This window comes from Musa acuminata, chromosome BXJ3-6 (genome assembly GCF_036884655.1).
Source record: "Musa acuminata AAA Group cultivar baxijiao chromosome BXJ3-6, Cavendish_Baxijiao_AAA, whole genome shotgun sequence".
NCBI lineage: Eukaryota > Viridiplantae > Streptophyta > Magnoliopsida > Zingiberales > Musaceae > Musa > Musa acuminata.
In genome coordinates, this window is record NC_088354.1 from 931,300 (window position 1) to 948,733 (window position 17,434).

The following is a 17,434-nucleotide window of genomic DNA, read 5'->3' on the forward strand; positions in this document are numbered from 1 at the left end:
TGACCAATGCCCAATCCAAGAAAATGGTTTAAATTTAATTTTCAATTTGCTAGAGTCGACGGACGAGGCATATAAATGACAGCAAAATGCCCGACGGAGCATCAGCAAGCTACATCTGCCGCTGAGAGACATGGTTTTGGAGGTCTAACCATTAATGAACTAAGCAAATGCATTTGCTAAGTCTGAACTTGAAACAGTTTGTTGAAATATCGGCCCTTCGATACAAAAACATTTATTTGCTCCAGTATAAAACGACAAAAGAAAAAAAAATATTACAACACCGGATTCTAGCAAATATCAGTAGAAAACCAAAGTTTCCTTCTGCTTTAGCGGCATAATTGTCATGATGATTTTAACAAGAGAAGCATTTCGTCTTCTGGTATAGATGGCATTTGAGAAACAAAAATAAAAAATATCATTGTAGTTGCACAAAGTTCTTTTAACACAAAAAATAAAAACACACAATTGGACTTGCATAATATTAAAATCCACCAATCACAGGTACAAAATTATGTTGACCACAACTTTTTTTTTAACTTTTACTGGAGGTACTTAATTGTTCTAAATATTAAACTCATCTTCTTATAAGATTAAGGCTTAATAAGCAGACGAAACTGGAGACATAATAATTAGATTTTTGTACTAGAGTTCTTTACATAATAAGGAAGACTTGCCCAGAAGACTAATAGATAAAAAACCAGAAGGGGAGTCACACTCACCTAAAAAAACTTTTTGAAAACAAACAATGCATTTTTTGTAAAAAGATTGTTTATGATGCAACAGGCTAAAATTGAAAGTTTCAAAACAAAAGAGTCATCTGATGCAACAAAAGCATTGCCAGATCGGGGAGGTTTGATCTAAGTGTTGTGTAGTGATGTAAAATCCTTGAGTGGTCAAAACCTGTGACCTATCTTTGGTATACTACAAATAAAAGATTGGGCACACTGCTGACAAGGTGATAGTGTGCCCATACATCGACACAGAAAGGCATCAGTACATTATAAAAGCCATAAATAAAATGTAGCACTTTAATGAAGCAGCACTCACCTGAAAATTTTCAAATCTAGCAGCAGTTTGGAGATTAGTTCCACATGCCTCTATAAAAACATTCACACGGTAGAAATAAACTTTAGGGTCAACAACTTTAAAAACCCACCCAATTCTTGAAATAGATGAAAGTTCCCTGTTATGAGGATTGGGATGACCTACCTTAGGCTCCATTTTCGAGTACAACTCATGTCACTATGACAAGAAATAGCTCTCAGATGACATCCTCAACACACACAAGCCTTCAGTATGGCCGTGATCGCTGGCCACCATAATTATGCCTATCAGGTCCAGACCCCCCACCATCATGATAATTGCCTCTGCGCCTATCTCCACCGCCGTAACCCCCTCTCCCGCCACCGCTGGTGTATAAGTATAAAAGAACACAGTTATTCCACAAATAATTCAGATGTGTTGGTAGAGATATTACATAAAGATTTTATCAAGAAGTCCAACAACATTAATACATAAATTTCAAAGAATTTGCAATCGAAGAGCTACTGACAAGGTCAAGAAGATGCACAATATACAGTATCATAAAACATAAACATAAGTTAGGCAAGGTTAAGGACATACTCAGGGTTCACCTCAGATTATTTCAAAATAATAAAACCTATGCTGACAGAACCTTCCCATATATAGCATTAGCTGCTTCTCATACAAAATAAAATTTCAACAGAAACTCTAATTTTGTTTGCAAACAAATATACAAAGTACTTTTGCTTTTTGATCAACCCTTTTTATTTTGCAATATTTGCCTATTGTTTGGTGTTTTGCCAGCAAATGAAGTGGAACTTTGTGATGCACAAGAAGTGTCAATTCCACCAAAATATTTTCTTTCTCTGCAGTTATAACAAAGCATGGCGACATCCCATATGCAAAACAATGGAAATCTATATTTGACTTAAAAATACTGCATAATTTAATACATCATTTACCAATGAGCCTCATATCTGTATCCACAAACAGATTAGACTCGATGTTTGAACACTAAAGATAACAAAAACATGAACTTGAAGGTTTCACTATCATTTTTATTTTATGGAAGATAAGAAGTTTAAGAGAATATGAAATGAATATTTACCACAGATTTTTATCTGGACAATACATCTGTCATGAATATACAGGACAAGCTTGTATCAGCAAGCAGCTTTACATACTACAAGTAGCAGCTTTTGGCAAGATAAAACCCACACCTTGTAATGAAATTAGCACCCAAACTAAATATTGTGGTTACTAGAGATGTTTAAGCTATATCACATCTCCAGTGCTCAAATTTGTGACAAGAGTTAGCATCTCCAATCACAGATATGCTTGATCTATGAAATCTCTGGAGATCTTTTATTCTAGAAGTGAAACAATAACCTTGATCAAATTTTCTATAAGGGCTGGTGCTACAACCACAACTAGTACCAGTGAGATAACTTAAACCCACTCAATTTGGAGAGGCTAGCATACACCTGATCAAAAAGTGATCAACAACCCCAACAGTATTTATGATTGCAAATCAGGTGTGGCCGAATTTGAACTCATACCGATCTGGGGGCAGAGTTAAGTTGGCTATTTACACTACCTGGGTTTAAAAGTTCATACTAGTCCAATCCATATTGGTCTCCGGTTGGGGTCAAGCAACCAAGCCCCATACATCTACATACAATATTTACAAAAAGTACATCACAACAAACAGAGAAACAATTGATCACTTACAAGGCCTACTCCTACAAATTCTATTCATCCTAAAATATCCAAGGATTTGATGCATCAGCTATCTCAATCTCAGTCAAAGCTTAGAGTGTTTATTTTGAGATGCTTTGTTGAAAAGAGAGTTGAAGTATATGAGCTATAGAATAAGCTAGCAAAATTCACATGACATTACAATGTTCGCACTTAGCAAGGCTATCATGAAGCAAATGACAAAATTGTTGGTTGTAGATCTTGAACCCTTATAAAATACTATTTATATAATTTATAATGTTCAATAAACTTGTGCTTTGTATAGTACAACTTAATTCTTAGTGTAATAACAAGTTGGATTCCTACATTCACTATGACCAATTTCAAACATTTCCTCAAAAATTAAAAAAAAATTTCTGAACTAAAAATTCACTCTTCAGAACGGTATTTTAAAACATAAAATTATAAGAAATTTGTTGACATGTATGTCATGTCCATAATTTTAATACATACATATGCACACATACACATGTCCATGGGTATGAACTTGTGGATCAAAATTCTTGTCTCCTAATCAACCAGTGATGGTACCCTTTTTCTCATGTTTGTCCATCCTCAAGTTCACTAATTCCTATTCCTCTCCTGAATCACCCCATACAATTCCTCTTCCTCTACTATCTACCTCATCATCTCTCATATACCCCAATCATCTTTATAGTCTTGCCCCTCTATTTATCAATCTCTTACCTCCCAGATAGTTCTCGCATGCCATCAAACTCGTGGATTTCAGGATCAGTCAATAAGCCAGATTTGTGAATCCTATCTTGGCAGATGCTTATCCAATATTTCCTGAGAAATTCCATCTCCATTAGAAAGCAGCCAAAAGCATCCAGAAATTGATTGGGATAGGCCGGAGTTGACTGATTTATCTCAAAATCAGGCAACCCAACCCAATTTTTGGCCAACACCAGCCAATATGTTTGGTCCTTACCAATAGCAGATTTCAACCAAAAAGTTCAGAAAGAGGTGGAATCTCTGGCTATGGCAACTTTGTGTCACTTCCCTACTTAAGTTGTAAATTGGTACCAGGATGGGCAACCCCTTAGGAAGTACTTATGAGAGGGATTCTCAAAATCAGAGGCCTCCAATATGATATCTACGACCTTACATTTAGAATCCCCAAGTTGCAAGTCAAGCCAGGCATGAAATCAGCTCTGCAACTTTTCCTAACCTGCTGATCTCCAAAACATATAGGTCTTACTTGCACAGCAGCGCTTTTTCATGGTCCAAAGAATACTACTTCCATCTATAACAATCTACTATCAAACTAAAAAGGCTTCCTGTAGCAATCAGGTTTCACTTTAACACAAACTGACATAATAGAAGAATACATATCTAGATGGAACAAGGAGTAAAGAGACAAAAGAACAACAGAGTAGAAAAAAGACTACAATTGATCCCTAGAAAATAACACAAATGGATCTCAACATACCCATAAGGCTTACAATTTACAAGTTTAATTAATTAAGACAATTATGTTCTCAAAAATAACTTAAAGCTTGCACTCTTAGTGCAAAAAATCTAAAAAATAAAAAATGACTAGCAAAATCCAGCATATCTCATTTCTTTTTCAGACTTGATTAAATTGTTCCATAAAAGGGTTATGAGGTCAACATCAAGAAGGCACCCATTAAGAGAACTTGTTAATAATTTTAAAATTACAATGCAAAAAAAAAAGTTAACTACCAATTATCAGTTCATTATAAAAGATAACAGACTCACACAAAGCAATGCTATAAAACAGTATGCGGCTTCACATTTATCAAAATCATGTCCTGCATTGTCTATCATGAGAGGAACATATGTTAAAAGAGATGAATGCCTATAAATAAGTCCAAGCAACACACTGACTTCTTAAGTCAACAGACACCATTCAAAGATAAAAAAACCAATCTATGTGGACCTACAACAAGGATACGACTTTATCAGGCACTTATGTTAAACAAGACATTTACAAGACAAAGACAACAGAGATTGCACTATATAGACAATGTCATAAAAGTTAATTTATAAATGAAACTGATGAGATTCCAGCTTCTATGACAAGAGGGTCAAACATCAAGGAACACATCTAAAATTATGCATACCAAATCTACACTGTAAAATAAATAAAGCAAGAACACTATCTAAATACAATCAACATCTTTATTGTGCTAAATTTAGTCCCTCCCATAGATAATGCAATTCTTGCCATAAAGGAAAAAAGTTAAACCTCAAGGAACGCCATCAAAAGTGTGAAAGAAATCAACAAGCAAAGGTAGCAACGAAAAAACTAAAAATTAACAGCAATTTTATAATTTCAGCCAGTACAAAAAAATTAGATAAACATGGCTAGTTGGAAGATAACAAGCATGGACTTAACAACTATAATGGAAAATTTTGCATCATGCAATTCACCACCCCTAATATTTGTTTGTTTTATTTTCTTTTCTTTTTTTCACTAGAATAGACAGATATACACATGCTTCAATTGCTTTCCGGGAGTAAACATGACGAGGCAATATGCTAAGAAGCACAAAGACTAATATATGAAGGCAAAATAACCAGCATACACCAGATGTCTAACAACAAAGACGCGGTTTAATACCCGTGACCATATGCAGGTGGAGCTTTAGGTGCAGTCTTCTCTGCCATTGCAACGTTAATCTTGTATCCTCTCATGTCATAGTCTAGAACAGAAGTTTTATAAATATGTAAAATTGAAGTTTGTGGGGAATGACAAACAAGATAATTAGAAGGCATACTACAACTTACTGTTGTAGAAGCCCCCAGCAGAATGTGCAGCAGCTGGATCTTCATATGACAAAACAGCATCCCCTTTGTTGTTTCCAGATTCATCGGTATATATCTTAATATTCCACGGCCATTGGTCCTTGTAACCCCGCTTTTGTTTGATCCTGCCAACCTAGAAATAAAAACAGAGAAGTATTCAGGATTTCTCAAACAATAAAGAAAGGCAGAGAGAGCAGATAGAGGAGGGAAGAAGGGGCAGACAAAAATCTACACCCAGTTTCATACTATACTAATTTACCATTCCAACATCTGCATGTATTATGTGATCATATGCCCCATGCCAAAAATCTCATGACAAAAGAATACAGTAACAAGGAGAAAATAAGTGTTTCTATGAACAATACCAGTTATTGAAAAATGAGCTTTTGACCAAGAAGGTGAAAGGATTAGGCATGCATATTTAGATAAAACAAAACTAATGCGGCCTCTACTCAAACTTTAGAAATATAAAAGGACATACCTAGTCTACCATCATGTAATAACAGTAAGAAAAATTATAGGGAAAGAAAAGGAGTACAAAAAATTCCTTAACCTCTTAAAGAAATAGGGATGCTTAGATAGAGAAAGAGAGTAAGAAGTTTTAAAGTTACTCTCAAATCCAATCTGTGCCTCTTCAAACATAGCCTTTTCTATTTGTCTTAGCATTACCACATACATCACTTGCATCAGTGAAATCATTGGGCACCCAGGTGAGGAGAGGCCTGAGCGCCCACCTATTGAGCCGAGCAAACACCTGATTCAACTCAGGCCAGTTCAAGCCTGACATGAACCAGACAATTGTATCTGGTTCGATTGAAACAATTAGACCGTGAGTCGATACTAGCAGAGTTCGATTGAAACCTATCCACGCACGAGCCTTGACATAGAAACCCTTTCTCACTTCATTTCTGAACAACAGTGGAGTTCCTCCCATCAGCGAACAATGACAACAGCGGTAGCATCTTCCTCGAGCAACAGCAACAGCGGCAACATCTTCCTCCAACAGCGACGTCATCCTCTGATGACAGCAGCTTCTTTGCCTCCCTCCCGGTATATCTCTCTCTTTCTCATCCTCCCTCCTACCGCTGCCCCGTTCACCACAACACTCCGCAGCCTCTTCCCTCTTCTCTCTTCTCCTTCTTCCCCATTCACCACTGCCTTCTTACCCATTCACCGCAGCCTTCCTATGTTCACCGCAGCCTCTTCCCTCTTCACCGTTCATCGCTGCCTTCTTCCCCTTTCACAGCAGCTCTCCTACAGCCTCTTCCCTCTTCCCCGTTTATCGCTGCCTTCTTCCCCATTCACCACAGCCCTCCTACGGCCTCTTCCCTCTTCCCCTCCCTCTTCCCCGTTCATCGCTGCCACTTCATTGCTGTTTGTCAATTTGAACTTAAATAGCTGCCTGCTTTGCTGTTAGTCTTTGTTGTTTGTCTATGTTTGTGAGAACAGTAACTGCCTGCTGTAGTGAATCAGTAGTAACATGTCGGTTGTTATTGCTATTGCTGTGGTGATTAGTGCTGCTTTATAGTGTTTTGGAATGTCATCGTAGCTATCGATAGTGACAAGATTGAAGATGATGAACTGGATTTTAATGATCTTTGATGTTAATCTTGTTTTATTTTGTTATTGGATATGGACAATGTAGTTTGGCACTTTAAATAAATGCAAGTTTGATGTGTTATTTTTGTTTTAGTTTATTTTTATTAATCATGATATATGATTTTTAAATAATAATATTTGAGAGCATCCCATTTTGCTTGGGGGAGCGCCTAGCACCTCAAGCATTTTGGGACCATAGCGCCTAGCGCTTTTGACTACACTGACTTGCATGATAACAAGAGAAGAATTGGGATCACAGTAGGGTTAATCATTATCTTCAAAACTGCAAGTGGATAATCGTTTGCTAATTTATACAAAATATACATAAATAATTAATCACTACAATAATACATTTGTATTATACAATTTATATTTTTATATTATATTACCATAAAATAGTTATTTTATCATACAGTGTTCCTCATTGGTTTATATATTTCTTTTGAAAACTTAAATATCTATGAAAAAATAAAGTTAAAGAATCTTTTAACATATAAAATATTTGCATACTTCTTTTTATTTTATACATTTCCAGTGGTCTGTTGCTAAAAATTATATATTACTATTATTATGTTATCTTTGTGGTCAGTCTTACTGATCCAATTAACCTGATTCTACCGACTCAATCGTATAACTCGTAACTAATCCTCATCCCGATATGATCTTGTGGACTATGATACATGAACCAAGACACATACATGCAACATAGCAACAAACATAAATTCAAATCACAATGGATGAGCTTGCAGATGCCAATAATACTCATATAATTCAATCAAAAGTCAAAAGTAATTTAAGGATACTTAGCCTTTAGAATGTGATAAAGTGGATTTAATCTTTCCATATTCTATAGAAAAACAATTTGAGTTTGTGTATAACTACAATTAAAAAAAAACAAATATTTTAAGCTAGTTGACTACCTTTCTCTTCCCCTATTTTCACATGATTACCAAATTACTATACTATTTATGCATCAGAACATGATGTAATAGGACCACAAACTATAGGAACACCAGGCCAACATATATATATATATATATATATATATATATATATATATATATATATATATATATATATATATATGAATCACAGAATGTAACCACAATGAAAACAATTGATAATGTCTTGGCCTTGAATTTCACCAAATAACTAAAAAAAGATTTCTTCTTGAACATGAATTTGCTCAATGTGCAATTCATTCAGTCAGTTATAGGATGAATGAAGAGATGAGTTCTCAATGATAAAAAAAGTAGTTATATGAATAAAAAAGAAAACATTCCATGGAAACAGCAAAAAGATATATCTTCTTGTCTGAGCTAGATAGAATGATCAACCCCAGGTCATCAAAGGTTGTTTAGAACTTAATTAAAAAATCAGATATATCTGCATATATGATGTCTGTTACCAATACAAAGTATGCATGCTATTAATCCCTAAATACCACTGAAATACTTTTAGTTAAATAATTAATGCTTCAATGATGCTTCAATAATTAATCCTTTGTCATTTTACCTCTTTCCATGATATATCTATGATCCTTAAAATCTACAAATATGACTACAACAATAATTTATCTCCAATAAAAGGAACATTGACCTGTCACATGCTAAGATTAACTACTATAAGAGAGGGAAAAATACAAACCTGTCCGATCCCTCCAAAAAGGTCACGCAGCTCTTCTGTAGTCACATCAGGAGGCAAGTTTGAGATGTAAATCCTCGAGTTATCACACGATTCTCCACAATTTTCATCACACTGTTTAATAGTGGCAGTAGGATCACCAGGAGCAGCACCATATGAACCACCACCATGGCGCGGTGGAGCACCACCATCACGGCCAGGATTTGAACGATCACCATACCCGCCACTATATCCAGATGGCGGAGCACCATAGCTAGATGGTGGACCACCACGAACTGCAGGACCTTCAGTGCCATATGCATTTGGAGGAGCGCCATATGAAGGAGGGTAAGAATTGGGGCCCCCGTAGCCACTAGGAGGTGGAACAGAATCACCACCATAAGTATTATTTGCACCAAAATTATTAGGAGCAGGAGGGTAATTTCCAACAGGACCACCATATGCAGCTGGAGGTGGTGGTGCAACTTGACCATAACCACCATCCTCCCTCTCGTTATTGTAAGATCCACCTCTTCCCCCATAATCAGTGCTCCTACCACCGCGGTTCCCAGCATGTCCCCGACCACCACTATTATAACCACCACGACCACCACCACTTCCACCATTATAATCACCACCACCTCTATTATAACCACCACCTCCATCGCCTCTGTTACTGTCACCAGAGCCTCCACCACGACCAGCACCACCACCAGGGCAAGGAGCACCACACTTGTTGCACTCCACTCTTCTCGCAAAGTTCAGGTTTCCGCAACTGCACAAAAAACTCAACTTTATCAACAGGAAAAGAAAATTAAATGTACTAGAATCATATATCAGAAAGACAAGTGAAACCCCAAAGGGGAAATAAGAGGACCTGGGGTTGGGGCAGCGCCAATCACCCTCCCGGCCAACTCCGCCACCGCGGCCACCACCTCGGTTCCCCCCACCACCTCCACGGTTACCACGATCGCCACCTTGATACCCGCCGCCCCCATATCCACCGCCGCCTCCTACATAAAACGGCAGACAGGTCAGAAACCAAACCCTAGATCTACAGAAAGCCAAAACCAACATCAAGGAGACAAAAAACCAATGACAACTTTCAAGGGCGCTTTAGAAAAGAAGGATCAAGAACCTCGATTCCCGGGATTTCCACCATAACCGCCACCGCCTCCGCCTCCGCCACCGCCGCGGCCTCGGCCATACCCACCGCCTCGCGGAGGCGGCGCGGTCTCATCGAGTCCGCCGGAGCCGTACGAACCTGACATCGATTAGGTCTTTTGCTGTCGCTCCCCCGAGGAAGAGAAGAAGGGGAAATCGAACGCAGAGCGCGAGAAAGAGAGACGGGAGGCGACTTGTTAGGGCACGCAGTCTCCTGGATCGATATAGGGTTTAAGTAGGCCGATAGTTTCTTTTCTTCGAATTCGCTTTCCCCATTGTCTTACCTGCCTTGTGATTAGGCGAAGTCTTGGACGCCACGAGTCCGGTCCCACGTGACTTTGAAGAACATGAACGCAAGTACTCGACACTTGGTAAGAGTACTTAAATAGGTTTTATAAAATATCTTTGGAAAATAGCCTATATATATATATCTATATATATCTATATATATATATATATATATATGTCAGAATATTATGTATCTTATATATCTCATCAAATTTTTTTTACAATATATATATATATATATATATATAACATCAAATATTTAAATCATCTGCACAATCTTATTAGCATCCATTATTAGCAGTGATTATGACTTATACAACAAATATACTAGCTAATCGGATGTATAATGGAGACAACTCACTCACACTAATTATTACTATTCATGTTTGCTAATAAATTTTTAGAAATATCTAAAATATTTATTGTCGCTTCTTTGGATTATTTTGAATGTTTCCAAATTTAGATTTAGAGGGACAAAAATAAAAAAAAAAAGTTATTATGAGTTAGCCAAAATGGGTAAGTGACAAGAATTAAACTCTTGTATTCATCCTCCCTAAAGATAAGATAAGTTGGAACTTATTTGAAGACTTGATAAGAACTATAAATTGAAATTTGAAATGGCATAAATATATTTAATTTTTTTAATATATTTATGAGAATATTAGATTAAGTTAGGTATTTAAATACTCTTTTAACTAAAATTAACTAATGTTACCATCATCAACCTTGTTTGATGGGAGTTTAATTTTTTATGAATGTTAATAAGAGGGATAATAAAAAAAATTAATATGTTATTTTCAAATATTGAAAGAATAAATATGTGAATTCCCCTTTTATTTAAGATAAAAACTACACTGTTCAGCTGAAAAAAATTTGAACAACTTTTATTTTTTATTTTTATCATTTAAGAAGATAGTTGAAACTAACTATTTTTCCTTGGAAATTGGCTTAACAACTAAACATTTTAATGTTTTAGCCAATATGATTTTTGAATTATATCTTTTTTTTATTCATGTCGAATAGTCTGATGCTAATCGATATATTTAATAATTGATTTAAATACAAATTTTGACTAATTTAACTGATAAAAACTTGGATAGATCATTATTGCAAAATGCTGAGCTCTCGACTCACATCTTATATACTTACCCTTTATAAAAATAATAATAACAATAAAATTGATTAAAATTTTGGTGTTTAAGACTATAATATTATTAATAACAAAACAACCAACCTAATAGAAACAAGATGAACATACAGGTTAATAACTTATAATAATTAGGTAATGATGTTTTATTCTTCTAAAGTACATATATGAGTGTTTATCATTATAATTAAGAGTGTAGTATGAGGATTAACAATAAATATGTGAGAAGTTGAAGATTGGGGCAGAAATTTTAGTAGCTAAAAATTACACAAATTCTGTGCAAGATTCAGACACCAAAGTTCATTAAAAAAAAAAGATTCATAGTATTAATTAATTAATTAATTAATTAAAACACCTTTTAATTTTTATGTTATTATTAATCAATAACAATATCCTAAGCTTAGCACTAATTGATTGGAATTTTGGACTTGAAGACTATATTATTATAGATAACAAAACAATATGTACTTGTAGTTTAATAACTGATTTGTTCTTCTAAAGAAAAAGACAAGAGTATTTATCATTGCAATTAAGAGTGTAGTAGCACAATTAACAATATAAATGTGAGAAATTGAAGATTTTATGCATTTCATATGGGCTAGAGATTTTATTGTCTGAAAATAACACAAATATTATGCAAGATTCAGATCTCAAAGTCCACTAAAAAATAAGATTAACAATATCCATCAATTAAAAACGCACATTGATGTTTATGTTCTTATTAATCAATAACAAGGTCCTAAGTTTAGCACTATTATATGGCATGATCCTTTCAAGTTGTTCCATCTTTCTTGTCCAAGTCACTCTGTACAATGACTAAATCAATGATGATGTCATTGAAGAAAGATATCTTAGACAACTATTCTTATCTCCAAACCTACAATTAAAGTTCCAATAAAGAGGGTTAACCATTCTTTTTTGTTTATCCACAGGTTTAACCATTCCTCCTAGGAGAAGAATCCATGGTAATTGATCAAAATTGATCTTGGAAAACTAACCTAATGATGGGATGGCTTTGGCCTATTATAATTCTTGCCTATATATTCCCAACTCTTGAGCAGGTTGATGATGACTGACAACACTAGCAACTCATTTTCTATTTTGACTAGTGGTTCTCAGTTTGACCTACATGCATTCCAGCTAATCAAAAGTTTAAATTATTCTTAAAAATAGCTATCTATTTTCTTGAAAATTCTAGCAATAGTAAGAACCAAAGAATATTTTTGAAATACTCAAATGATAGTTCTTGTCCTTAAGCTGAAATTTAACTTAAAAATAGGAATACTCAAATGATGGAGTTCATTCATTCATATACTACTCAAACTCCATCCTATAAACTATTTAGGATTCACCTAATATAGGTGGTGAGGACATATTCCATATATTCATAAGTTAATGGTAGTGAAATACATGAATTTTACATATACATATATATATATATATATATATATGCTATATGCAAAATTTGAAAATGATAGATATGAAGAACAGCCCCATTAGACTTGTGAGTACTTAGACATGAAGGAACTCAACCTTATCTGTCATCCTTATCTGCTGTGTCGCATGATGAGCAAGCCATCTAGACCTGCTTAATGGTCGGCCTTTCTATTTTCTAAAATCTCATATTGCTCTGATCAACGCTTTCCCGTCAACTGCTAAGGCAAGAAAACGTAACATACCTTAGAAAAGGACTCCGCTTCGGCAGAGTGCTTGACGAGCAACATGAGTTTCCGCAAAAGTCGTTGAGGCATATCATCATACACCTTTCGTTCTCGTTCATCTGTCGGATCGGTGTGGCCGCTTAACTTGTGGACGCCACATGCCTTGAAACAGACCGCTACCATGAAGGCGGAAAGCAATGACGAGAGAGACGTGCCCGACGGACTAACGATGACTCTGTGGATTTCTTTTCCTTGTCTTTTAAGCCCTTTTTTCTTTTACCGATTCAAACACTAAAAATGTCGTTCAAATTTGTATTGCTTTAAGAATAAATAACTCTTTCTTTTTCTTCAGAGTAATGCAATCAATATCCAATATTTATTGCATCGGTATATATTAAAATTAAATCATATGAAAGGATAAATAAACTTGCTTTAATTAATAATAACCCAACTGTCTTTTCTCTCTTAATAATTAATTTAGCCAGTTAATTGGAGTCTAATAATTAAAATAATAATAATAATTAGTTGATTTAAGTCACCTTCTCGGAAACAGGAGAGAAAAAGAGCCAATAAATAAATAAATAAATAAAATAGAAAGGGATATTTTGTAAAGATTCTTCAATCCAATCCACCAAATCCCGTACGCACCAAGTCGGCCACGAGGCCTCCACGCGCCACCTTCCTCGATCACAGCCGTCTATTTCCTCCCTCCCTCCCCTATAACAACATCAGCCCTCCATCGGCCTCCTCGTCCTCCTCTCAGCCACATCCTTCACTGCTTCTCCGCCTTCTCACGACCAACCATGCTTCTCAAGGCCCCTCCTCGGCTCGCCCTTCTCTCCCCCTCTTCCTCCGATCCCGCGCCGTCGCCCGGAAACCCCTCTCTCCGCTCCTACTTGAAGCTTCCGAATGGGAGGGCTCGGGGCGGGCCCGTCTTCGCCGCTGCCGGTGGGAACCATGCCATCACCGGCGTCATCTTCGAGCCCTTTGAGGAGCTCAAGAGCAACCAGGTGTCGCTCGTGCCCGTATCCCCCGACCAGTCCATCGCCCGCCAGAAGTATGCCGACGACTGCGAGGCCACCATCAACGTCCAGATCAAGTATCTTGTTTCTCCAATCCATGGATTCTTCGTTCTTTTTCTTTTCCTTGTCAAGAAAAATTAGTTTCTTGTGGTATTCTGAGATCTTGTACCAAAATATTTGATTTTGTTGAATATATTCTTCCTTCTGAGAGAAAACAAAATGATTTTTTTTTTGAAGATACCATTATTCTCTTCTGATTTGTTTTGTCTTATTTTCTTAAAGGAGAGAGATTGGTTGGCTCTGTTTTTATATTCTGAAATCTAGTAACAAAAAGATATGATTTTGTTCTTTGTTGGATGTTTTCTTAATTTGTATCTATAAATCTTTTGTATTGTTAGGAAAGAGATTAATTTATATTGAACTCTTAGCATTTCCCCTTAGGTGTAAGCCAGTTAAACCTTGACACGTGTAAATGAACCCAAGTGTATGCATGCAAGCTAATTTGAGAGAAGGATACTGTATAAATATTTTGAGCTGGGTGACTGGGAATCCCAAAAGCTTATAGGAAAAGACTCAAATCTATTATTAAATTCATAATCTTTGCATAGCAGTTCCTAGTTACTATGACTATGAGGTTTTGATGAACAATTTTCTTATGACTGTGCCAAGATGAGGTTTTTTTATAAAACATGTTGTATTTTGTTAGCTCTTGTGAGAAAACAGATGGAACCTTCTTAAACGTATTGATTTAGGTATTTGAATTCTGGAATCCTGTAGCAAAAATATTTAATGCTTTTCTTATTTTATTGACAATCTTTTATTATTATTATTATTATTTTTGTGCAGTTATTTCTAAGCAAAAAGTCTTGACTTGGTTTTTTTACTTATATATTGGTTCTTCAGAAAACTTGTGATCTTTGTACTAGCTGCAACAATTCTAAGATTTTTCTTGTTGATCCATGGTGCTTTTATTTCAGTGTGGAATACAATGTGTCATATGTATATCATGCCTTGTTTGCTTACTTTGATCGGGACAACGTTGCGCTAAAAGGCCTCGCCAAGTAAGTCTTTGGGAAATCTGAGTCTGTGCTTGTATTCATCTCTTTTTATTGTTGATAAGAGCAAATCTGTTCTGTTGCCATATATTCAGATTCTTCAAGGAATCGAGCCAGGAGGAAAGGGACCATGCTGAGAAGCTGATGAAGTACCAGGTGTGAACCAAACTTCTCCTCTCAATTCTTTGTTCTTCCTTTTCTTTTGTGGTATTCAGATATAGAGTTGGCCCAAGTGTTCCTTTTTTATTTATGATATTTGAGGCTGGATTTTTCCTTTTCTTTTGCGGTATTCAGAACAAAAGGGGAGGAAGAGTGAAGCTTCTGCCGATAGTTATGCCCTTAACCGAGTTTGATCATCCTGAGAAAGGTGACGCGTTGTATGGTAAGGACTAATATGTGGGTATGTCGTTAATATTAGCTTGTTCAAGATGTGTCTATGAATACCAAGTAATGTGGACCAATCTAAAGCCTTTTTTTTCTTAATTAATCCATATAAACTTTGACATGCTTATTGATATCAACAATTGCATTAATTTGAAATTTTTTCATGTACTTAAGTGTCCTGTACATGTCAAACTGCCATAGAGAAGTGGAAGCACAAGATAACATCAAAACTGCCATAGAGAAGTGGAAGCACATCCGTGCACCGATACACATTTTATTTCTGAAAATAACTGTGATAATTTCCACGCATTTCTATATTTGACATGTATCACACATTTATTGGAATTGTAAGGGATTTGAGGTTGATTCTTGTTCTTTGGATTGAAGGAGCTAATAGCTCCAGTCACTTATGTTAGTTGTTTTATTATTTTATATTTCCAATCATGTTCCATGAGTCTGACAGGTTTGTGGTATCTGTTTCAGCAATGGAATTGGCTTTGTCTCTTGAGAAGCTGACAAATGAGAAGCTACTAAATCTACACTGTGTAAGTGATTCTGTGTTGAACGCATTGATTAATTGTCCAACACTTCATTTTAGGTTCTGGCCCTCATCAGCTTTTGAATGGTGGATGAACAGGTAGCTCAAAAACACAATGATGCCCAGATGGCAGACTTCATTGAGAGCGAGTTTCTTGGAGAGCAGGTGAAACCTATTCCATAATTCTGGTTCTTGCTTTGAATTATTCTGTAGTCATCAGAATTTAGTGCTCAACCTATATTTCATCAGAAGATTTGAATATGCATAGTTTTTGGCTTATTGAGTGATCTCGTCTATCCATAGATAGCTGATCTACGATAGTTTTCTATGACAAGATTATATATGGATGACATAGTATTGATGCAGTTTATGTAACACTGGTTTCGTGATAAGCTAGAGTAGTAGTATATCTGGTAGTCTTCGTCAATGTGAGCTATGGATCTTACAGTGCACAATGTTCATTTACTTATTTATTTTCTGCTTCATATAAGTAAGTTTTATATCATATAATACATCGAAATAAGGTCTTCATTATAATTGCATTGGTTCACTTCAATTTTCAGGTTGAGGCAATTAAAAAGATATCTGAATACATTTCTCAGTTGCGAAGAGTAGGAAAAGGACATGGTAAGGCTTTATCTAATGACACCTGCATCGCATTCCTTTGTGTCGATATCTGTATATCCGAATCACTTATGTTTCTTTGAATTATCTTTCAGGAGTTTGGCATTTCGATCAGATGCTTCTCCATGAAGGAGCTGCTGCATGAGCTTTGCAAAGAACATTGTAGTTACTCGTAGTTGTGTCCTGTCCATGAACAGCAGGGTTGTTTCTCCATGACCTTCTCTGTTGTAATGTGAATAAAGACTAGGGAGAAACAAAAGACTGCATCAATGTACTTTGCTTCAATAAATGTCTTAATATACAGTATCTGGATTGGTTGAATAAGAAGCAGATCAAAATTTTGCTTCGAGTTACATCAACATTGATGATTCCAACTCCACTTGTTAAACCTAACAGGTTATCATAACTTAGAACAGCCTGGTGAGACACATTAAATTGCATGAAGCAAATTGCATCCCATGATCTGTAATTGTTATGAGGGCTTATTGCTGCCATGTTGTCTGGATGCATAAAAAGTTATTTTGCTAACCACATTCACAAACACATATGATTATGGGTCAATTAACCAATATTCTTAATTTACTTGGTCAATAAAGCCAAGTGATTCTTGATAGAAACAATTACTTAGCAACCCAACACCAACCATAAGAGACATAGGTAGCACTTAGAATATATTCATGCGTGTAATCTATATATTGGAAAAGTCAAATGATGTATTAAAAGTTTGATCCACAACAATACTAGCTTAAACTTTATGTTAGATTATTATTTATAAC

The 17,434-nt window shown here is 35.8% G+C and overlaps 2 protein-coding genes across 3 annotated transcripts; one reads left to right on the forward strand and one right to left on the reverse strand.

Annotated features, from left to right (window-relative positions):
• Positions 1-1,010: 1,010 nt before the first annotated feature.
• Positions 1,011-10,156, reverse strand: LOC135641263 (transcription initiation factor TFIID subunit 15b-like). 2 transcript variants are annotated; one of them, XR_010497689.1, is made up of 7 exons: positions 9,914-10,156; positions 9,653-9,788; positions 8,800-9,550; positions 5,536-5,686; positions 5,369-5,450; positions 1,210-1,409; positions 1,011-1,097 (listed from the first exon to the last, which is right to left on the reverse strand). XR_010497689.1 is itself a non-coding variant. In XM_065156520.1 (6 exons), exons 1-6 carry the CDS (start codon positions 10,044-10,046, stop codon positions 1,292-1,294), a joined length of 1,371 nt encoding a protein of 456 aa, XP_065012592.1. In that variant the 5' UTR covers positions 10,047-10,156; the 3' UTR covers positions 1,011-1,291. The 2 variants fall into 2 exon arrangements, 1 of the variants encoding a protein (XP_065012592.1); XM_065156520.1 differs by having other exon boundaries at positions 1,011-1,409.
• A 3,612-nt stretch (positions 10,157-13,768) lies between these two features.
• Positions 13,769-17,017, forward strand: LOC135639892 (ferritin-3, chloroplastic-like). The gene is made up of 8 exons (XM_065153885.1): positions 13,769-14,134; positions 15,035-15,118; positions 15,208-15,268; positions 15,407-15,494; positions 15,980-16,041; positions 16,134-16,199; positions 16,598-16,661; positions 16,754-17,017. The coding sequence occupies exons 1-8, from the start codon at positions 13,839-13,841 to the stop codon at positions 16,801-16,803; spliced, it is 771 nt and encodes a 256-aa protein (XP_065009957.1). The 5' UTR covers positions 13,769-13,838; the 3' UTR covers positions 16,804-17,017.
• The last annotated feature ends 417 nt before the right edge of the window (positions 17,018-17,434 follow it).